The sequence below is a fragment of the Eurytemora carolleeae genome, unplaced genomic scaffold (genome assembly GCF_000591075.1).
Source record: "Eurytemora carolleeae unplaced genomic scaffold, Eaff_2.0 scaffold201, whole genome shotgun sequence".
Taxonomy (NCBI): Eukaryota; Metazoa; Arthropoda; class Copepoda; order Calanoida; family Temoridae; genus Eurytemora; species Eurytemora carolleeae.
This window is the reverse complement of record NW_019396171.1, coordinates 69,855-92,903: the sequence shown is the minus strand read 5'-3', so window position 1 is coordinate 92,903 and position 23,049 is coordinate 69,855. Positions and strand designations below refer to the sequence as shown.

Below are 23,049 nucleotides of genomic sequence, written 5' to 3'. Positions count from 1 at the left end.
ATCATTAAATGCATAATTAGATGCACTAACTGTTGAAAATCGAAAATATTAATTAGAAGCTTTATGGTTTTAAAAATAAATATTTTTTGCATAAACCTTTCATTTAGCAGTTATTAACTTCTTTATAAAATAGATAGATTTATGCTTACCCCTAAAATGACTGGTTTCATATTAATATAGAGATAATATTAAAATGTGTGCAATTTATAAACATTCTGTGCAAAAAAACGCAAAACGGTTATGTCTCAATCTTATTAGAAGACAATTTTTAACATTAAGTACCCCCTCTTATTATACAACCTTGGGTGTCTCTAAATAATTTACTTGTACTGACGTATATATTACTAGGATTAAGAGATCTTCGTGCACCCATCAGAACATAATGCATTTTTTAAAGTATAGACAACAAATGTTTGTTAGATTTATGTGTTTTCTAAATATTTCTTTAAAAAATAATCTTTTAGATTTTTTAGTTTTCAACCGAACATAAAATTTCCAAGGGTCATTAAGGTTCCACAAAAAATGTGTGCCTGTTTGGTTCAGACGTTTTGACCTTCATTGGATACAAACAAAATGAAAATAGTATCATTTTTTATTATTTCTTTTTAGTGCATTTCATCGCAGATGATTTAATCTTAATGCAATTTTGCAGTTTTCTGATTTAAATCTTAATATTAGCAGATGGGTTTATTAAGTCTTACTGCAAAAAAAGTATGAAAAAAATCAATGAAAACACCCGGGGAGGGGATAGATATTGGCAAATTCTGGTCCTAGATCACAACCGACCTCCGGTCCATGTGGTTCTGGCTCTGATACCTGGAGCATATTAAATAATGAGCATGTTTTATTTGACATGAGGTTTTCATGTGTTTTTTCATAAGGTAATTTTCACAATAAGATAAATCTTGTTACCTGAGGGACTACTGGGACTACTGGTCCTAGATCACAGCCGACCTCCGGTCCATGCAGTTCTCGCTCTGATACCTAAAGCATATTAAAACCATTAGTTTATAGCATGTTTTATTTGGCATGAGGTTTCCATGTGTTTCTTCATAAGGTCATTTTCATAATAAGATAAATCTTGTTACCTGAGGGACTACTGGGACTACTGGGACTACTGGTCTTAGATCACAGCCGACCTCCGGTCCATGTGGTTCTGGCTCTGATACCTGGAGCATATTAAAACCATAAGTTTATGAGCATGTTTTATTTGGCATGAGGTTTTCATGTGTTTTTTTCATAAGGTAATTTTTACAATAAGAGAAATCTTGTTACCTGAATACTGGTCCTAGATCACAGCCGACCTCCTGTCCATGTGGTTCTTGCTCTGATACCTAAAGCATATTAAAACCATTAGTTTATGAGCATGTTTTATTTGGCATGGGGTTTCCATGGGTTTCTTCATAAGGTCATTTTCATAATAAGATAAATCTTGTTACCTGAGGGACTACTGGGACTACTGGTCCTAGATCACAGCCGACCTCCGGTCCATGTGGTACTGGCACTGATATCTAGAGCATATTAAAACCATAAGCTTAAAAGCATGTTTTATTTGACATATGGTTTTCACATGTTTTTTCATAAGGTCATTTTTATAAGAAGATAAATCTGGCTACCTGAGGGACTACTGGGGCTACTGACCCTAGATCACTGGCGACCTCCGGTCCATGTGGTTCTGGCTCTGATACCTGGAGCATATTAAAACCATTAGTTTATGAGCATGTTTTATTTGACATAAGGTTTTCATGTTTACCAGTGTTGGAAATAAACAGGAGTGAGTTATCCCTGTTTTCATTGCGTATATCCTGTGACTACAGCAAGGGATATAAAGAGACGTGTTAAAAAAGAGTAACATATACGTGTCCTAAATGTGAGTTTGTTGAAAATAAATCAGACACTTAAAAAAACATGCTGAAACTGAACACAACGGTGTTACATATCCTTTTTCTTAAAATGAATATGTAGGAAGTGATTTAAAGAGACAATTGAAGATAAACATATAGGAGTAAAATATCCTTGTTGTCAATGTAGATATGCTGCGAATGCAGTAAATGAGTTGAAGAGGCACATTGAAAGTGAACATAAAGGATTGAAAGAAACATGTTCAAATTAAACACGACCAATTAAGAATTTATTTTCTTCAATAAACTAAACCTGAGAAACGTGTGGGAGCCTCTTCTTCTTCTTAGGACTTATACTGTCAAAAAAAAACTTGAGCCAGCTTTGAGACTGAAATATGCAAAACTTATATTATAAACAAAGGACAGGAATGATGAATGCAGGTAACTGTGTTGCACCTGAGCTCCAAAGTTTTTCAGTGATTCCAGTGCAAACTCCAAGTAAGCAGCTTCATTTACAGCTCTGAAATAATTCACTTGTAGCATAAGGAACCCACATCAGTGATAACCAGAAATATACAGTGATAACCAGAAACTCTGAAATAGAAAGACAACTTTTAAGCTAAAGTTAGGACTGTAAAATAGTCCAATGACACAGGAATTGTGCAGTGTAAACAGACTCGTTTCACTATATTAGTAATACCATAAGTTTCAAGAAAAACTATTTGCTTTGTAACACCATCAAATACATTTTTTGTATTGCTATAAAGTCGTCTTCCTATTTTAAAGTTTTCTGGTTATCACTGTATCATTACTGCTATTTCTTACCGAGAATGGTTAGCAGCAATATGGGCTGTCCCCTTCAGCTGCTCAGAGACCATGAGGTGAATGAGGGCATTGTGCATCTGTCGAAGGTGTCGGGAGTTAGTCTAAAACAAACACAATTTGACATTTCAACACATGTCTTGCATGATATTTCAATCAATGATTACCTCAGTTGGGAAGTCAGGGATCTCTTTTCACACGCTTCTCCGAGTTGTCCTATTAACAGTAGGTTTATAAATGTATCTCTCTTGATCAATTGTTACATTTGATTGAGTTACCTCCATAAATTTGAAACCACTGAATCTGTCATAGGCTCACCAGATCTTGTCAAAAAAATATACCGGTCTGACATAGGTGATATAGTCCAATAAGCACTCCATCAGTTGGCCATCTATTGACAGGTAAGTTGGTTCTGAAATAGTACTTAAGTAAGATGATGGGAATCATTTGAAAATTTGAAAAGGGTTCAGTTTTTGCAGATGTGATATTTTAATAAATGGTTGTAAAATGTTTATTTACTTAATGTTCGAGCAAAATTCTTGTCTGATGTGGAGGGTACAGAGTAGAATTGATGATTCTCTATATCTGTTCTAGGTTCCAATTCATTTGCCTTAAGGACATCCTTGACTGAGACTCTATACAGAGCTGCTGGACAAAGACTCAATGAAAACACATAATTGATATGATTGGTGTGCAAGTGTTTGATCTACCTGGAGAATGAAGAGGGTGAGAAGTACATTGCGAATCTGACAGGCCTGGATGACATTCCTACGAATCATATGTATCCAGCTTATTCAAAGAAATTGAGTATTTGCCACAACCTCTAATTATATAATCCTTAGATCTTTGCAACCTAATGTCATAGACCTTTGGTATTTCAAACTATGCATTTTATTAGATCAAACAGTCTAAGTGTAAAATATCAAAGATTTACAGCATCAGGTTTCTAAGATATAATGATTCAACAATTTGAGTTTGTGGCAAAGGCTCAATTCCTTTATGAAAAAACAGAACATTACTATGAGGGAGAAAATCTATGAGAGGTTAATTTCAAATTACCTCATTTAGGTTTGCTGTCAGTTGGCCAGGAGAGTAAATACCTTCGTGATGTAGTCACTATTGTTAAGAAGGAGATAGAACAAATCCTTTAGTCTTTAATCAGCGGGCCATATTGATTTTCAGTGGGAGAAATTGAGCAGGTAACAATTTTAAAAAAGCACAGCAAAAAGTGAGATCAATCAAAGGACAGGGAAAGAAAGACAGGGGCAAGCTTTTCTTAAAATCCTTCCTTGTCAGTAGGCGCTTGACATGATCTTCAGTAATATACAAATCAGAGCCCATCTCAGCCACTTTCTTTTTGGCTGCTTTTACCCCTCCCAACTTTCTCAGGTTTCCTTCGCATGCAATGTTGGTTCATCAATTGCAATAAAATGAGTTTATATATCTTGGATTATATTTCACATGATTATTTTCTCAGTAAATATTATAAACTTAATAGAAACTCATGTATAAAGAACTAAATAAAGGCAACTTTACAAAGAGAAACTCAATATAACAAGCCAGATTGAATCGATTAAATCACTAACTTTGCACAGACATTTATTTTACATTATTATTAAAATACAAACTGAGGATCAACCGAAGTCAATCCTGGAATCATAGATGGAGCTAATTCTCCTCTCGGAGCTACTGGAGCTGTGATCGACCGCTCTCTTCTCCTCCTTCATCAAGACTAACCCTTTTCTTGGGGACAAAATGGACGTTCAGATTGCTTTCTCTTCCTAACCCTTTTCTCGGGGACAAAATGGACGTTCAGATTGCTTTCTCTTCCGACGAAAGCACCGTTATCCGTGTTCCCCTGATAAGGATTCCCAGGATTTGAACCTTGCTGCCCTGGAAATTTCCTCTGGCCGTTGATACCAGCTCCAGTAGTAACGGGTTAAATACAATCAATACTATTTGTTTGTCCAGTTCCTCAACTCGTGATACAATTTAGCTTGGGTTGAATGAACTAGCTGGGTGGGTTTACAATATACTTTTGCTTGGAGGGGAAAAACTTCAATCTTTATTACAAATAATTAAATTAAGCAAGCAGTGCCTTTAAATATAACTAGTGAGGCAGGTCAGCTTTGGGCATGACAGGTGACCGCTTTCCTGTTTTTAGGAAGGTGAGAAACCTGACAAAATCAGCTACTTTTTGGTGGTAGCTGAGGGTTTCCCATCAAATGAGAAAAGTACATCTCCTCTGTTGGTGTAGATTTTCCTACTTCTTTTTATAACTCATCACCAGGTTAGTTTATGTACAGTGTAGTGTGGTGAAGTACATGGTACAAGCTAAAGTTGAGTATTTTTTCATATAAAACTATATATAAAAAGAGATTTTGTTTGGTATGCAATTTTCAAACTTCTTTTATCAAGCGATGGTTTAAACTGTAACTGTGTGATTCTAAATTAAACTGTAACTGTGTGATTCTAAATTAAACTGTAACTGTGTTCAACTATTTTAACGTTTATTGGATACAAACAAACAAAATAATAAGCAAGACAGACCCATATGGAAATCATTTTTAATCCTTCATCAACCATACATGTCTATAGACAACCCTGTTTCAAGGCTTCATTGAACTATTCAAGCCTCCAAAACTGTTAGAAACAAGTATATGCATACAATCTCAATACGTAGGCATTGGTTTGTTAAAAATTGTATAAAAATACTTGCTGCTTTTCAAGAATTTCCAATTCATCCACTAATATTATTCACGTCTAATTTTCTTTGAAAGTATTTCATCTTTTTTCTTACAAGCAATCAAATATGACAATCCTGCAATTTGATAAAAACCTAAATAGATGGTGGAATGAGTATACATGAATATTAGGAAAGAATGATTCTTTATTCATTTTTCGAATCTATTGAATAAAGGGAAGGGGTCCATGGACCTGAACCGACTCTTAATTGGATAAGGAAAATAAAGAAGCAAGACGACATTCATAGACAGACTTGAAATATAATCCTGGGCTCAGGGTTTACAAAGTCATGATATTAATTATATTCAATCCTCGTTCACAATGCATTAAATAACAGAAATCAAAAACAACTATCAAGTCGTCTCTCAATTCTCATGTTTATTGGGACACTCTGTATATGAACCGAGTTAAATTTATAAGAACCGGTCTGGAAAATTTCGTGTGAGCTACTCATAATCTCGATTTTTTGATCTCGATAACCACTGTGGGCACTTTTATTATGAGAATTAATACAATTATTCTTTTCATTTTGGTATTCCTCAAGGTTATAATATAGAACAATCTGCAGATTAATAAATAATCGAGATTTAGCATTGATCTCAAAATCCACTTTACAATTATACAAAGCTAAAATTTTTGTTTAAAAATGAAATAAATAGAACTAAAACACAAAGTAACAACAAATGTATTTCGAAGACGACATTTAAAAAATGGTTTCAAATAAATTAAATATTGTTTTACTGTTTAATATAATAAATATAAGTAAAACATTGTTTTATTGTTTAATAAAATAAACTTCCTAATTTGGTGTGTCAGGGGGTAATTAAGGAGTGATTTACTATGAATTACAAAGTTATTTGTAAATTTAATTATTCACTAGTTGAAACATTTCACTATTTGATGTTTTCCTTTGTCGGAGTACAGAAATTGCTGGAGTATTGGTTTGGTTTGGACTTCTTCTGAGAGGATGGGTTTGTAAAGACGACATTGAGTGGAGGTGCTTAGAAGGTCGATTTCTCTTTAATAGAGACTTGTGCATTTCTACTGCAGGAAAACAAATAGGAATTATCAGAATGAAACATTTTTAAGCGACAATATTTTCCACAAGTATTATCAAATAAAGGTTTAAGGTACCATCATAACTTGTAGAAATTATTGAAATCTGATTTGTTTTTAATAAAAACTTCTTTTACTGAAGAGCTATTGAGAAGAACAAAAGTATTTTGAATTCTTAATATGTAACCTATTAAATTTTTTCCTCATACTCATTCTTAAAATGAAACCTGGATGAGCTACAAGGTCACAAAGGCGTAACAGTATTATCGCCTTATTTGACCTTCTCCTTCTGTCCAGTTTAGTGTTTATATTGTGCCATATTTTATTTAAATTAATATCTCTAGTGGAGAGAGACTAGAGAGTGCCTATTGTGAATCGGCCAGTGTCCATGCATCCATCCAAGCCATCCAAGCCTCCCTGCGACTGTTCATCTCCCCGTGGTCATTGAACCATTCAAAGAAATCGTTATAGCCATTGAAAGCAATGTACAGAATAAATATTGTGACAACATCTGCGAAGAGATGAACTGATCAAACTGCCACCATAAACCTGCATGCTGCACAAACCATAAACCTGCAGGCTGCACAAACCATAAACCTGCAGGCTGCACAAACCATAAACCTGCATGCTGCACAAACCATAAACCTGCATGCTGCACAAACCATAAACCTGCATGCTGCACAAACCATAAACCTGCATGCTGCACAAACCATAAACCTGCATGCTGCACAAACCATAAACCTGCATGCTGCACAAACCATAAACCTGCATGCTGCACAAACCATAAACCTGCATGCTGCACAAACCATAAACCTGCATGCTGCACAAACCATAAACCTGCATGCTGCACAAACCATAAACCTGCATGCTGCACAAACCATAAACCTGCAGGCTGCACAAACCATAAACCTGCAGGCTGCACAAACCATATTCAAAAAAACGCAATTTTTATGTACATATGCATGTATAGACAAAATAACACCATCAAAAAAAAATTTAAAAAAAGAAGACGACAGTTGAAATCTTCAGAGTAAATATTGCAATTATTTCCAAGTATAATTGCAAATTTTCAGATAAGTTTTTTATCTTAGAACTGAACTATAAAGCTAGGCCCGGTGTATGTTAATTATCAATCTGCTCTATCAGAACTAGAAACTAGAAACCTTAAGGATTAGGAGAGAGAAACTTTGTTTATCCTTTGCTAAAAAATGTCTAAAATCTCAAAGGCATTCTGCCCTGTTCCCGGTAGAACCAGTCACTCACAACCACCAGCTACGGAACGTTGAACTGTTTACTGTCAACTATGCTAGAACGAAGAAATACAGAAAATCTGCTATTCCCTATATGCAGAGAAAATTAAACTTCCTATGATATAACCTTATCTTAATCTGTGATAAAACCCATGATATACTCAATTTTATTCTTATGAGAATGTTAATCATGTTATAATATGTATTATGATCTTGATTTATCTCTAATAAATCTTACTTACTTACTTACTTACTTAACTATAAAGCTTTAGCTAACGGTTTATTTCGTTCGATTTACAATTATCTTTAGCGTTAAAAATAGATTCGTTTAACATTTACGAAAAATAGTTAGTTAGTTGACGAGCGTTTTTTTATTTTCCTATTTTTTTTAATGAATGGTTCATTTTGGTTAATAACGATTCGAAAATTAGGTTTTTTTCATAGGACTTTTTTGCTTAAGATACGAACAAGAAAAAGGTTTAACACTTAAAATTTTTAGACTTTTCACCAAAGAATATTTTAGCTCCTTAGCTAAAAACTTTTCTGAAAAAAACCTTTGTATGAGTATACTGTTTAAAAAACTTGTTTTAAAAAGTCGTCTTCATTATATTGCTATGATCATCTACCACCGTACTTAGATAATTAAACTTCTCGCGATGTATGGCATTTTACTGAACTTTAAATCAAAAAGTTTGATTTAAAATCTGTAAAATTTTTTCTAAAAATGCATCCTTTCCTTCCTGAGGCATATTGTCAAAGTGCTTCATATATTACCCAAATAATTTGAATAGTATGTTTTTAGTTTTCAAAATAGAACACACAGACTGCTTATTATATAGCATAAATATGTGAAGTACACCTGCAGTATGGAAACAGTACAACAAAATGGCCGTTTTACACTTTTTTCTAGTAAATTCCACTCTAATATATATATTCTATTTTCTATGTTGCATTCCCATTCAGGGGTCAAGTTTTACAAGTTTTAAAGAAATACTCTAACTTTTAACATAAAAAATTAAATTTATGAATTTGGTTTATTTTTGAAGGTTTTGTGTTTCGTATTCAAAGGATCTTTAAATATTCCTGAATACAGCTACGTCGTGTAGTTCAGTTGAACACAATGGAAAATGCTGGGAAAATATCGTATACTCTTGACTGTAATAGATCTCTACTTCTTCTACTCATATATCTCTGTTAGAACTTAATCCTTCTATGTTAACCATTTCTAAGAAATTAAGATTTTATTTCATTAAACATTTTTTCATAAGAACATTTTTTTCAATCAAGAGATAACTTTTTCAGACTGCTTGTCAGTGAACAAAGTGATTTGCTCCTAAAAAATATGTTGAAAAGAAAACATATAATTTATTTGATTCAAAACTGACCTGACCTGACTTGACCTCCCCTAATCTGACCTGACTTGACCTCCACTAATACCTGACCTGACCTCCACTAATACCTGACCTGACCTGACCTGACCTGACAGCTGTTCTGATCATGGAAGTTTGAAGAGCTTTGGTTTTCATCTTCTTATAATTGTCTTCTCTTGTGCGAATAAATTCTTGAATCTAAGAAAAAAATTTTAAATACGAAATCTTTCATTCATGTAAAGGGACTCCAGTCATACAGGATTAACCAGAAAACCCTTGAATAAGAAGACGACATTATAGCAATACTCAATTAGAATTGAATGCTGTTACAAAGCAAGTAGTTTTACGAGATTATTATTAAATCACTAATTTCAGTAAAATTGGTCTTTTTGCACAGTGCACAGTGCACAATTGTCTCAACCCTCAATATCTCATACTCATTTGACAAGTTATAACTTGATGATTCTAAAAGTCGTCTTCCTATTTCAGAGTTTTCTGGTTATCACTGTATAGATATAAAGTCATCACTTTTTTTATATATTGATATATTTGCCTAGATACAGGCATATCTAGGAATATCTGAATCACAACTGTACTCTTACACCGAAATTTAAATTATCCTGTACAGTACTACACAGAAAGACCCGTAATTAACTTAATATTAATCAGACGACATTACAACATAATTTTACAAATATGATTGATGAACGATAATCACATAAAAGCCCTAATCCTATCATTTTCAAATACTGGTCTGCCTTTTTTGAGCATTTAAAATATAAATATAGTCGTCTGATTAACTGTTTTCTAAGTATGACTGTCGTTTACAAAAACAATGAATATAAAAATCATGTTACATAGAAATCCTTGCTTTTACCTTTTCATCCTTTTTCTTTATTAACTCCTTTTTCATCCATTCTTCTTGCTTCTCTTTCTCGTAAATGATTCTTTTTCTTTCTCGAATTTGTTCTTCCTTTAGTTTTCTTTCTCTTTCTAGACAGAGGTTGGGTTCAAAATTGACTAGTTTTAGGTCAAACACAGTGATGAATGATTAAAATGACAATGATTTTCTAAAAAATTTAGAATTTTAAGATTTCTCTCTAAAATAACTATTTGTTGCCTAAGAAAAGAATATTGAAATATAACTTTAAATGTTTACTTTTAAGTAAATCAATACACACAGATGTAGTAAATGCCCTACTCCAATAAATCCTTTTATATCCAGGCATATCCTTCCTTATCCTTAGATACCTGTCATACAAGATACAGCTTAATCGCGAACTCAAGGTCGCTCAATTATCTGAGGTATCTGTCTTACAAGATACACTTAATCGCGAACTCCAGGTTGCTTAATAATACTTTAGTTCCAATATTAATCTGGATACAACTTTATCTGCATTCTCAAGTATCTATCCTACAAGATACAACTCAATCGTAAACTCCAGGTTGCTCAATAATCTCAGGTATCTGTCTTACAAAATACAACTCAATCACAAACTCCAGGTTGCTCAATAATACTTTTGTATCAATATCAATCTGGTTACAACTTTATCTGTATTCTCAGGTATCTGTCTTACAAGATACAACTCAATAGTGAACTCCAGGTTGCTCAATAATCTCAGATATAGCTGTCTTACAAAATAAAACTAAATCGTAAACTCCAGGTTGCTCAATAATACCTTAGTATCAATGTCAGTCAAGATATGACTTTATCTGTATTCTCAAATATCTGTCTTACAACATACAATTCACTGTAATTCCTAGCCTAGATCTATCTTTCAAAATGTGACTCAGGTCCCCTCTCGTTCGCTAAACAAGGAAAAATTACTCTAACACCGTAATCAAATGGAGTATTATTCCAACTGACGTATGTTTTGAGTTCTATGTTACATGTTAAATTAATGAAAGTAATTAGAAGTTTTATGTAGTTATTTACAAGCGTAGTTAGGTTAATCGCAATACAGGTTTCACTTAGTTATTTACAAACATAGTTTGGTTATGGATAGTGTACAGTGTAATGTAAATATAGGGTTTACTACGATATTTATTACACAGAAAGTAAAGTTTTTATTGATCCTCTAATAAAAGTGCCGACAAATGATATCGAGAATTTTTCCCTTACGTCCCTCTTTTTTTCTTTACCTTTAGTTTCAGATTTTAATCTTCGTTCTTCATCTTTCTTTTCCTTTGCTTGATTTGCAACCAATTCTCTAAAGTGTTTTTTTTTGGTTTGTACAAAAATCCTTTGGGAAAGAACCAAACATCACATTTCTTACTTGAATTTGATGTAACATGTAACTGTAAATATTAAATACAAACAATTTTCCTTGTTTTCACCAAATGTGTCTTCCAGTTTTTAAATCGTTCTGTTAGTTCATTCCTGCAACATTAATTTATAAACTAGTAGAGGCACTCTACGTTGCCCGAGGAAAAAAATTGAATTTGAAAAAAATTAATTTCGAAACGAAATTTCATTTTAAAATATATGAGATAAATCGTAATCATTTTTTAATCAGATAAAACAAATATTTAAAATGGAAATAAAATTGTGATTTAGAATTTTTAATACACCCACCTTAATTTTTGAGCATTTTCCAGCTTAGTTTTAAGTGCAGCAGCATTCCTGAGACAAAACTATGAAAATTTAAAATGTTTGATTTTTTATTTAAAATTTTGTGTTGATGATACTCACAGAGTGAAAATAGGGTTAGTTCCATATTGTTTAAAAAATGTTGGTCTGGGTTGGCCCCTCTTCAGTTCTTGAGATTTTTTTTATGTCATGCAAATTTAAAACAGAGCCTGCGATTTTAAAAATTCGGGAAAATACGGCTAGGGTCTAAGCTGTCGTTGGGCCTTATTTAGGACTTGAGCTTTCAGATTCAAGCTGCATCTTATTTTCCACAGAGATGAATTCAAAAAACTGGTTTAATATTCTATTTGGCGGATTTTCATGGAAGGAATTGGCGCATTCTAGGATTTTATGAGAACAACATTGAGCCTTATTCTCTATTTAAACCAATCAAGGTCGGATTTATTTTCAATGGACCTAACTTCTTAAATTGAGCCGAAGATCTTGCAGCTGTCAATCAAGTGATACACGCTGTCGTCAGATTTGGGTCGAAGATTGGGGCAGCTTAAGGTCGGGTTTAAGGAATTACGGCTCCAGCCGAAGTTTTAAATCGCGGGCTAAAACAGATTTTTCAAAGAGGAAATTAAATTTACTTAATATATAACCTTTGAATTTGTTCCTGCTCTGCAGTTTGTTTTTCTTGAATGGCTTTCTCAACTTGTCGATCCCTTTTCTCTACAAAACAAAAATGTTTTTGTTTTCAATGTAGAAATATATGTAGATATGGCATTAATGTCTCTTCAGATTACTAGAAACAAGAATGGTATAACATCCTCTGATTATTACTGAACAAATTTAAGAGAATTTAATTTAATAAGTCAAAAGCTGATTCGTTTGAAGCATAGAGTAATAAAACGAAGAGGTAAAGCTTAGCTCAGATGTACACAAACGACCTCCCTATTATTTAATTAATAGATTGTACACAAAGGACCATTCTTGTTTCTAGTAATCTGAAGACATTGCTTTTTGGACAATTTTGTAATCAAAATCAAAACTTTAACATTTTTACTAAGTCACTGAAATATATGTATAGAATATTATATAGTTTTAATTATATGATTATTAAAAATCAATAATAGTAATTTTTTTAAAATTGAGAATTATTGAGAATGCATACCCCAATAAACGTTATTTTGTATCACTGTAATTTTATCACTGGAACAACTTCATGTTTTGTAATTACCTAAGTATGCTAAAAGATGCGCAACCTCATAATGTCTTTGATCTTCAACCCTTTCCTTATTTAACCTGAATTCAAATCTGAATATTTTTCTTTAAAAAAAAATTATGTATTGATTTTACCGTGGGACTGTTACAGTTGTCCCGTCCTGGTCGATATTCTTTTTATTGTTTGCTTGTCTCTGTTTTTGTTGAAACCAATTCCAATGCTCTGCATTAGAGTTTTCTTCTCTATCAGATCTACTCTAGAAATATATATATATATATATATGATCTGGTGTTCTACCAAAATAATGACGTTTGTTAAGTTTCTAAGTATTAGTTATAATCTATAATTGCATTATTTCTTACTAGCGGAAAAAAAATTTTACTAAAAAAATCACATTTTTTTAGCCTAGGACGTTCAACGATACTCATCTGGTCATCTAGAAAACTATTATGTGAATTATCAAATCTTCAAAATTCAATTCTTTTAACCTTCTCGAATACCGATGCATATCTATTCTTGTTTACAAATTCCGCCCAGAGAGAACTGGTTTCAATATGTACGCAGAGTATACGCAACTTCAATTAACTTTCCTTCATTATAACATTGATTCTACCCTGGGTAAATTCAATAACCCTGAGCCCGAATCTTCCCAACTTAACGAGTGTATTTAAGACGTACTAAGTATGTCTCCGTACTCTATAGTGTTTGTCCACTAGATGTCTCCCGTTAGTTATTTTCGGACGGACAGACTTACTCGACACGTCATTTTACCATATTTTATCCTTATCATAGTGTCAGCACAAAACAACTTTTTAAACCCAGGTATAAATAGTAATCGCAATTTTATTAATTAAATTACATCGAAAAAGTCAAAATTTGACACAATTTTAATAAAAACAAAATAAAAATTTAATATTTTGTCATTTAATTAAAAAAAAATAGATTATCCAATGCGTATCTTTAGAATTTAACATTTTTTAAAATCATCAATTAAAAGTATCCCTGAATATTTATTCCCACGTATTTTGAGCAGCTTTCTTTTCATTTTTGTCTATAGAGGTCGCACCATGAAGCAGTTTATTGTCGGACACTAAATGTCCATGGAAGATCGCATTTAGACAATTCACAATTCCTCCGTATTTAAGACATGAGTAAGTGAAGAAATCATGTGTTTGCAAAAAGTATGGATGGCTAGATATGGGCTCTGGGTAAAACTCGGGGTCGACCCTGAGTTTTCTCTACCCTGGTTAATTTTACTCTAGAGTCTATCGTAACCCAGGGTGTTGAAGGTCCAAAAAATTGGAACTAGGGTTAACCCTAGAGTAAATTCCTTTAGAATATTATTGCCAAGCTATTGATTGTAGCTAATTCTAAGCTCAAAATTGAAGCTTATTATTTTTGATATTTGTGTAAAAAAAGTAGTCCACAGAAATATCTTATCTAGAGATCACCTCAACTCACCACACTTGGTAATTTCATTAATAAATTATTTGTTAGTTTATTGTGTCATCTAATACCATAAGAATGAGATACTGCGCGTTTAACACTACAATCTACATGCTCATCGGAAAGGTTATAAATTAAAAATCATTACCTTGGCAGCCTGCCGGGCTTTTAAGTATTTTTCATCCCTCTTTCTTGCTTCCTTGTTTATCCTGTTCACCTGGATGTAGTAATATTTAAAAAAAAATTTTTTTTTAGATATTTTTTATTTTATTCATATTACCAGAGCCCACGATTTAAAAACTTTGGCTCGAGCCTTAATTCCTTAAACCCGACTTTAAGACCCAATCTTCGAGTCAACTCTGACGACAGCTTGTGTCACGAGATTAACAGTTGCAAAATCTTCGGCTCGACTTAAGGAGTTAGGCCCAATGAAAATAGTGGAGAACAAGACTTAATGTTGAGTCTTGTTCATAACAAACCCCGGAATTCGCCCATTCAAAATACACATTTAGGTCCCCTAGGTAGACAAGACAGAAATACAGTATGTTTTTTGTAATTAATATTGATTCGGAAGGACTGGAATTTTATTAGAAGCCTAAGGGTCAAATGTTTTTATGAAGTCTAAACTCAATTATTTTTACCGGAGATTAATTTAAATAAAATAAATATTGATGATATCTGATAGAATTATATTCACGGTAAGAACCAGAAAATAGTGAAATAATCGTCGATTTTGCAACTAAACTATTTCTTTTTTTGCTCTAAACTTTTTGAGAGATATACCAACTGCATTTTTTAAAATTGTAAGTGATAGGATATAAACGGCAACATACATTGCACAGTTTTCTCATACTTACTGTATTAAAGGGATTGTTGATGTAATTTCAAGTAAGCTTTTATTGATAGAATGGCATGTTCGATTCTCACCATTACCCTTAAACCCTAGATATGATGAAATATAAATCCCCTCTCTATAAGTGTGGTTTCTGCTTTAGAAACAATAAAAAGCAGACTGTCAGAATTAAACCCTTTTCAAGCTAAAAACGACACGTATCTTTTATAGTTTTGATCAGATAAAGGTTTAATTGGTGCCAATGTGAATCTCGCGTTTAATTGGAAATCACAATGATGATGTCTTTAATCATTATGTAAAGTTTCACCCCCACTGTACAGTACACTACAGTGCAGTACTGTACAGTACAGTACAGTACAGTACAGTACAGTACAGTACAGTACAGTACAGTACAGTACAGTACAGTACAATACAGTACAGTACAGTACAGTACAGCACAGTACAGTACAGTGCACTACATTACACTACAGTACACTACAGTACACTACAGTACAGTTCACTTCATTAGAATACAGTTAATACTTTATTTGGGTTTAAAGGCTTTTTTTGTTTAAACATTTTTATCTTTTTCAAAAACATTTTATTTATTTGTGTTTTCAACTTAATTTTTTGAATTTTTTGTTTGTTTGTGTGTTTGTGTGTTTACCTTTTCCTCTTTTATTTTTTTCATCCTCTCTACTTGCCTTATCTCCTAGCAAAATATATGTTTCTGTATTTTTGTACAAAATTAAAATAATGAAATACAAAATTACATGGTTATAAAGCGCTGAGCTGAAAACTCTTGTATTGTGGATATCAAGGTTCAAGATCAAGATCAAGATCAAGATTCAAGACCAAAAACAAGATTCAAAATCAAGATCAAGATCAAGATTTAAGATTCAAAATCAAGATCAAGATCAAGATCAAGATTCAAAATCAAGATCAAAGATCCAAGATCCAAGATGAAAGATCAAGACTTGATCTAGATCTTTTAATAATCTGCAGATAAATTGATGTTGATTGTACTTGCAGTCAGAGGATCAAGGAGCTTTGATCAGGGGAGGAGAAACTAAGATAAACTTGAACTATGCAGAGGATCAAGGGAGATTTGATCAGGGGAGGAGAAACTAAGATAAACTTGAACTATGCAGAGGATCAGGGAGCTTTGATCAGGGGAGGAGAAACTAAGCTAAACTTGAACTATGCAGAGGATCAAGGAGCTTTGATCAGGGGAGGGGAAACTAAGATAAACTTGAACTATGCAGAGGTTTTACATAATTGTTACAGCTACATACCTAAACAAACCAGTATACTGGTGTGTTTAGTTTTGCAAAATAACGTCAAAACTCCTAATCAAAATATTGAAAACATGAATCTAAAAAGTATGAGTGCTGAAAATTTAGTGCATTGAAAGAATGTAATGCAAGGAAAGTTAATTGCAGTTGCGTACACTCTGCGTACATATTGAAACCAGTTCTCTCTGGGCGGAATTTGTAAACAAGAATAGATGCATCAGTGTTCGTTTAGTATCCGAGGAGGTTAAAAGCATTGAATTTTGATAATTTTGATAATTCACATGATAGTTTCCTATGACCAGAATATTTCATTGATTTTTTTTTGTGAAAGATGGATCCCATGTCAGTTTCGACATCCGTCTTGTGTTTACATTACCGCCCAGTGACAGTACACTGCAGTACAAAAGATGAGTACACCTTTGAAATAACTTTCCTTGCATTAAATCCTTTGTGCATTGTGAATAATTATCACTAAGCTTTTTTTAAAACAAATTATAAATCAATGTTGTAAATTACCTTGCGTTGAATTTTGTTTTTAAGTTCATATTTTTCAGAAACTTCTTTTTCTTGTATTTTCTTCTCCCTTTGAAAATAAACTTTTGAAAAAATCTCTTTTTATTTACTCTTTTGGAAAAAAATATAAATCTACACACCAATGTTTAACCCCCCCCCCCCACCACATTGATAACTTTATATTATGGGTGTTCTTTACAAGGCACTGCAGAATTATTGAACATAGATAAGTCACTTTTACCCTAAATAGGCTGGGGGGGGAGGGGGGTTTGTCCTAGCACTCTCATTTTATTTACACCAATGCCGTGAAAATTTGTGACTTTTAACGAATGGAAATTAATAGGATTTGTTTGTAAATAATTTTTTTTCAATGCATAGGTTTTGAAAAAGTCCGATCTGTGAAAAAATCTAAAATATCCCAAAACCTTTTTGTGCCTAAAACTACAGTTCTATATTTTTGAAAAACCCTTGAAAAAAGGACTAAGAAACATGTTTCACACTTTGATATTTGTTTAACACAAAAAAAATATATTTCTTTATTTTTCTGACCGATTTTTTTGGCATTTTTTTTAACCCTCCCTACCACCCAAACTATTAAAGTTATCGGTCTAATTTTTTATAGACCTCCCAGCCTAGCTTTATTTAAGATTATTATTATTATTAAGTTCTAATAATTACTAGCTGAAGTGGCCGGATTTGCCCGTGGAATAAAAAAAAATTCAAACAAAAAAATGATTAGATAAATAAAAGAAAAACCTTTTTTTCCTGGTAATCTGTTCATCCTTCAAGTTTTCTTGGTAAAGGATTCTATTTTTCTCCAGGTTAGCCAGAGCTCTAGCCTCCTCCTCCTCCTAGTAATAGGACGTATAGTCATATTTCAGATGATCCTTCATTAATAGATAACACTGTCTGAATCACAACAGTACTTATTATAGCTTTGACTGTTAGAATCCCACCTTTTCTGCCAACCATGATTTCCAGATTAATTGTCTATTAGTCTCCTGAACCACCTCTTCTACCTGTCTAAATAAATTTGAGTATTAGATTTTTCATTAAGAAATTATGCATTTTAGCCGCCCCCCCCCCCCCCATGATTTTGCCCTTAGAGTTTAGATAAAGGTAAGTGATAAATGTCCCTAGTCCAACATGTCAAAATCAGCTAATTTAAACAAATTAGACTTCTAAAATTGATGGCTGGGTACAAGAGAGGCTTAAAAAGTCCGTCAGAAAAAGTTGAAAAATACCACTATGGCCTATTTGCATCAAAAAATGTTTAGCTAAATTTTTTCATAAGTTTGAAGCTTTTGACAGACAGCTCTTTACATATTTGGAGCAGTCAATAACTCTCGTACTAGCCGGTCTAAACTACCCAAAAGGATACAGAGGAGAACTAGGATACCCAGGATACCAGATGATACCCATATCCTGATATTTGAGATGCTGCTCTTGACAGACAGCTCTTATTATATCTGGAGTAGCTAGAAGATCCAGTCAGACCTAGGACTTCCAGGACAAACAGTAGAACTATAGATATCCAGGACACATAGGAACTAGGACTTCCAAGACACATAGGAGAACTAGGATATCCAGGACACACAGGAGAGCTAGGACTTCCAGTACACAGGAGAATTAGAACTTTCCAAGACACACAGGAGAGCTAGGGTATCCAGGACACAGGAGAGCTAGGATATCTAGGACACATGGGAACTAGAACTTCTAGGACTCTAAGAGCAGAAGCTAAAACTGATATTGGAGACGCTGCTCTTTACAGACAGCTCTTTACATATCTGTTGTAGCAGCAGCAGAACCAGAGGATTCTGAGTACAGAGACGCCGCTCATGGTAGAGCAGCTCTTCACAGTCCTGCTGAGGAATCAGCAGCCAAACCAGAGGATCCTGAGTACGGAGATGCCACTCATTGTGGAACAGCTCTTCACAGTCTGGTTACAAGTACAAAAAAAGAAGCAGCTACAAACACAGTAGGAGTATCTGAGATTGTAAGAACAGCTAACATAGCAGAGGCTCCAGGAGCAGCTCCCGTAGTAAAAAAGCAGTAGGAAATAATGTAGAAGCTTCTCCGGAACCAGAGCAGCTGAAAGAGATAGTGTAGTATGAGGAAGCTGCTCAGATAGATTATAATCCGGAGCAGCTGAATGAGATATTTGAGGTTGAAGAAGCTGCTCACACAGATTCTGAACTGGAGCAGCTGAACCACGGTTTTCCGGATATCAAAAGAACTGATTAAACAAGAGTAAACTTACAAATAAACCTATGAAGATGACAAATCCTATTCATTTATACTCCAGGAGATACATAGAGAAAGAGCTGTAAAAAGGGATTTATAAAAACAGAGTTCTGGAATGTAGAGTAAAATATTTGTACAAGCCCTACCCTTGGGAACAAATGATTGATCTCGAAATCCTTAGGATTTTTATCTGGATTGTAGTGAATTGAACACCTTTAATCATTACAATGGCCATCTTTGCAAGAAGGGTCACTTGAAATTAGACATACAGGCCCTTTAAACATGTTTATATATATATATATATATATATATAACAAATAATCCCAAGTATTTCAGGGTAAAATTACAATAACATTAATTTTCATGTTTCTATCGCCCAAACCAGTGAATTTTGACAAATAGACAAAGTACAGTTTATTTAATTTTTTTAGAGGGGGGGCTTACATTTTTTTTTACCTTTTTATCATAAGTTGAATAATTTTTTTGTCTCGTTGAGGAATATCAAGATCCTGCATGACGGTGTCCTCTACCCCGAATAGAGAGATAAACCCCTTACTAGTTTCATCCAGGCTCAATCCCATCTTTTTCACCTTTTTTAATCAACATTTTAATTTAATTTTCTCTTTTCTGGACTTCTTATTTCTGATTTACTTAAACCCTACTCTTCTCTAACCTACACCCTACACTTCTCTAAACTAACCCCTACTCTTCTCTAATTCCTACACCCTACACTTCTCTAAGCTAACCCCTACTCTTCTCTAATTCCTACACCCTACACTTCTCTAAACTAACCCCTACTCTTCTCTAATTCCTACACCCTACACTTCTCTAAACTAACCCCTACTCTTCTCTAACCTGAACCATACTCTTCTCTAATTCCTACACCCTACACTTCTCTAAACTAAACCCTACTTTTCTCTAAACTGAACCCCACACTTCTCTAACCTGAACCCTGCTATTCTCTAACCTTAACCTTACTCCTCTTTAACCTGAACCCTACTCTTATCTAACCTTAATCTTACTCCTGACTTATCTAAACCCCACTTTTCTCTAACCTGAACCCTACTCTTCACTAGCCTAAACCCTACTCTTCTCTAACCTGAACCCTACTCTTCTCTAACCTAAACCCTACTCTTCTCTAACCTGAACGCTACTTTTCTCTAACCTGAACCATACTCTTCTCTAACCTAAACCCTACTCTTCTCCAACCTGAACCCTACTCTTTTCTGACCTGTGGTCCACGAGGATTGTCATAAGAAAATTGGTTCTAATAGGTTCACACGTTTTTTGGTTTATTGGATACAAACAGAGAGACAAATAAGCAAAGTTTAAAGATGGAAATAATTTATAACAATCAAAATAATAATATTCTTAGGGAAATGAGAAAAGTTAAATTTGCTAACTCCTCTATCTTTGCAACCTGGTGTTGTTAACCTCTGATGTTTCAAACTTAGTTTGTTTGATCCAATATAATTCCTACTTTGAAATATCCAAGGTCTACGACTTTGGGTTGCAAAGATATAGAGATTTGCAAATCAGAGTTTTGCAGCAAGGACTCAAATCTGTTCTTAACAAACACGAAGAACGACAACGACAAGATTCCAGTGTTTTCTGGTTACCACTGTAACCTTTATCTTGTATCGTTTTGTATTTAACTAGTTAAACCTGGATATTAAGACGAGTAGCTCTGTTTCTCTCTCTCTAAACCTCTCATCCATCTATCTATATATGTCTATTATATATATATATCCATCTATCTTTTCTTATATTCATCCTTCTCTAAATACCTTACTTTCTCCTAGATCCAAGAAAGATAAACCAAGAATACATGTTTACATAGAAAGTGTACTGCAGTTTCTGGGAGTAATATAAACAAAAACCAGCCTAATAAACAGTTAACAAAAACCAGCATAATGAAACAGTTTGTTTATATTTCTCCCAAAAACTTGTAATACACATGTGAACACAATTAAATAAAGATAAGGGTGTTCCTATACAACAAAATCTATAAACATGATTTTTATAATTTGTTTTACATTTTTTGAAAATTTGAAATATTTAAATTAAAGTTTTCATGTGTTTAATTCTCACACATTGTTTCATGGCATGATTTTCCTGACTGCAGACATTGATTTCCAGACTCTAGAAATAGGGCGAGCAAACCTTTAAAACAGAGTCCAAATAAATTAATAATAATGAACTTCCGCATCTAAAAGGAGGCATGGCTGATTATTTATTAATGCTATCAGATGTTGAATAGTCTGAGGTGTACAGTCTTCCAGTTTAGATATTGTTGCCGCCATCTTTTCGTCGTGCACCGTAAATCTTAAAATTTCGTGGATTTTTCTCTGAGCATTTATGGATTTTCAGAAATTTTTAAAAACTTTATATTTTTAAACCAAATAGTATTGAAAATTATAACTTTTGTCTGAACTTCGTCTTCTTATCCCTAAAATTGATGAAGACTGGAAAAAAAATAATTTATAAGTATTTAAGAAGTGCAAATTAAAAACCAACAAAAAAATAGTCTAGATAAAAAAAACACCTGAGCTGGGAACTTTAGAATGGTTGATATCAGGATTGATGCTTAATCCTCTCTTTTTACTAATCTAGAGACTAGCATAATCTCGAGATTGTATTAGTCTCCAGATTAAATATTAAGATCAACAAATTTGATTCTAGAAACGCCAGATTTGTTTATTTTCTTGACTGGAAGAGCCTTCACTTAATTTCTCACCCATTTATTTATTAATTTATTAGTTAAAATTGGGTAAAAAAGAATCTTAAAAGTATTGTTAAATATTTTTTTTTTATTTACAAAATGGCCGACAACAAATTCTTTATTTGTTAGAAATTGCGGATTTCTGTCATGGAATAGAATTTATTTTCAAGGCTGTAATTGGTCAATACAATTTACGAACTATATTCCTGCACTCTCATTGGAGAAAACAATGTACGGATATCCAAAGAGAGAGAAAAAGAGTGGATTAAGGACTATAATTAAAAGCTTCCACAATGGATATTCGGATTAAGTAGTTGGGATTGAAGGTTATCCATTTTAAAGTTCCAAGCTCTGTGTAAGAATTTTTTTTTAAATGCGATATCATGATAAAAAGATGAACTATGATGAAAAAAACTGTAGACGTTTGTCAGCATGCAAAGGCCTTTTAAGAAAATTCTATCAGAATCTTTTTTAACTGAAGGTACTTACCAAATTTCTTTTTTAAAAATAGAAACCCCATTTTTGTTCGCCTTTTTAATAGTCAAAACATCAATATCTATGACATCTCTGACACCATGATATGATGTCATAAAAATGCTTCTCCATCTAAAAAATAAACAATTGAGATCGATTTAATTTTTAACTTTACAATCCAGATCTTCTACGTTGAAACATACCCATTACCCAGGATATCAAAAATTACCCTAAAAATAAATCTTTTTAAAATTTGATTTTACATTTTACATTTATTTTTATGAAATTTTTAGTATTTACTTTTGGCGTTCCAAGCTTGAGTTACCCATGCTATATGTTTTTTGCCATCCCAGAATAAAATTTCCTAAATTGGTTGCAAATATAAATAACTAACAAGTATTGATTAAAATTCAAATATTTAAATATCTAACTAGTGTCTATCTGACAGTAAGACAGAGCACAGGTATTTAAACTAGAGATGAATGTGTTTTTTTTTTATCCGTTAAAGTGACTGTAGAAGTAATTTCAAGTCACCTTGCTTTTATGGAATGCCATTTCTTGTTCACAACCACTGGAAACCCTGGTTCACTTCAAGAACAGGGCAGACTTTTAACGTAATAAACCAAACTTTACATTACATAT

The 23,049-nt window shown here is 33.2% G+C and overlaps 2 protein-coding genes and 2 long non-coding RNA genes across 4 annotated transcripts; all 4 read right to left on the bottom strand.

Annotated features, from left to right (window-relative positions):
• Positions 1 to 701: 701 nt before the first annotated feature.
• LOC111697108 (uncharacterized) lies at positions 702 to 1,336 on the bottom strand. The gene is made up of 4 exons (XR_002764233.1): positions 1,276 to 1,336; positions 1,089 to 1,169; positions 913 to 984; positions 702 to 816 (listed from the first exon to the last, which is right to left on the bottom strand). It is a non-coding gene; the product is annotated as an uncharacterized LOC111697108 (long non-coding RNA).
• A 79-nt stretch (positions 1,337 to 1,415) lies between these two features.
• Positions 1,416 to 3,502, bottom strand: LOC111697110 (uncharacterized). The gene is made up of 8 exons (XM_023466999.1): positions 3,374 to 3,502; positions 2,942 to 3,075; positions 2,831 to 2,879; positions 2,667 to 2,767; positions 2,298 to 2,361; positions 2,155 to 2,229; positions 1,617 to 1,688; positions 1,416 to 1,511 (listed from the first exon to the last, which is right to left on the bottom strand). Exons 4-8 carry the CDS (start codon positions 2,741 to 2,743, stop codon positions 1,416 to 1,418), a joined length of 384 nt encoding a protein of 127 aa, XP_023322767.1. The 5' UTR covers positions 2,744 to 2,767; positions 2,831 to 2,879; positions 2,942 to 3,075; positions 3,374 to 3,502.
• A 5,440-nt stretch (positions 3,503 to 8,942) lies between these two features.
• On the bottom strand, positions 8,943 to 10,115 carry LOC111697101 (uncharacterized). The gene is made up of 3 exons (XR_002764230.1): positions 9,962 to 10,115; positions 9,194 to 9,282; positions 8,943 to 9,047 (listed from the first exon to the last, which is right to left on the bottom strand). It is a non-coding gene; the product is annotated as an uncharacterized LOC111697101 (long non-coding RNA).
• A 284-nt stretch (positions 10,116 to 10,399) lies between these two features.
• On the bottom strand, positions 10,400 to 21,525 carry LOC111697109 (vicilin-like seed storage protein At2g18540). Its single transcript, XM_023466997.1, has 14 exons — positions 21,375 to 21,525; positions 19,668 to 19,801; positions 17,924 to 17,990; positions 17,724 to 17,818; positions 16,971 to 17,037; positions 15,827 to 15,871; positions 14,476 to 14,544; positions 13,016 to 13,137; positions 12,897 to 12,961; positions 12,319 to 12,388; positions 11,660 to 11,707; positions 11,411 to 11,464; positions 11,227 to 11,294; positions 10,400 to 10,893 (listed from the first exon to the last, which is right to left on the bottom strand). Exons 1-14 carry the CDS (start codon positions 21,432 to 21,434, stop codon positions 10,856 to 10,858), a joined length of 1,002 nt encoding a protein of 333 aa, XP_023322765.1. The 5' UTR covers positions 21,435 to 21,525; the 3' UTR covers positions 10,400 to 10,855.
• Between the last annotated feature and the right edge of the window lie 1,524 nt (positions 21,526 to 23,049).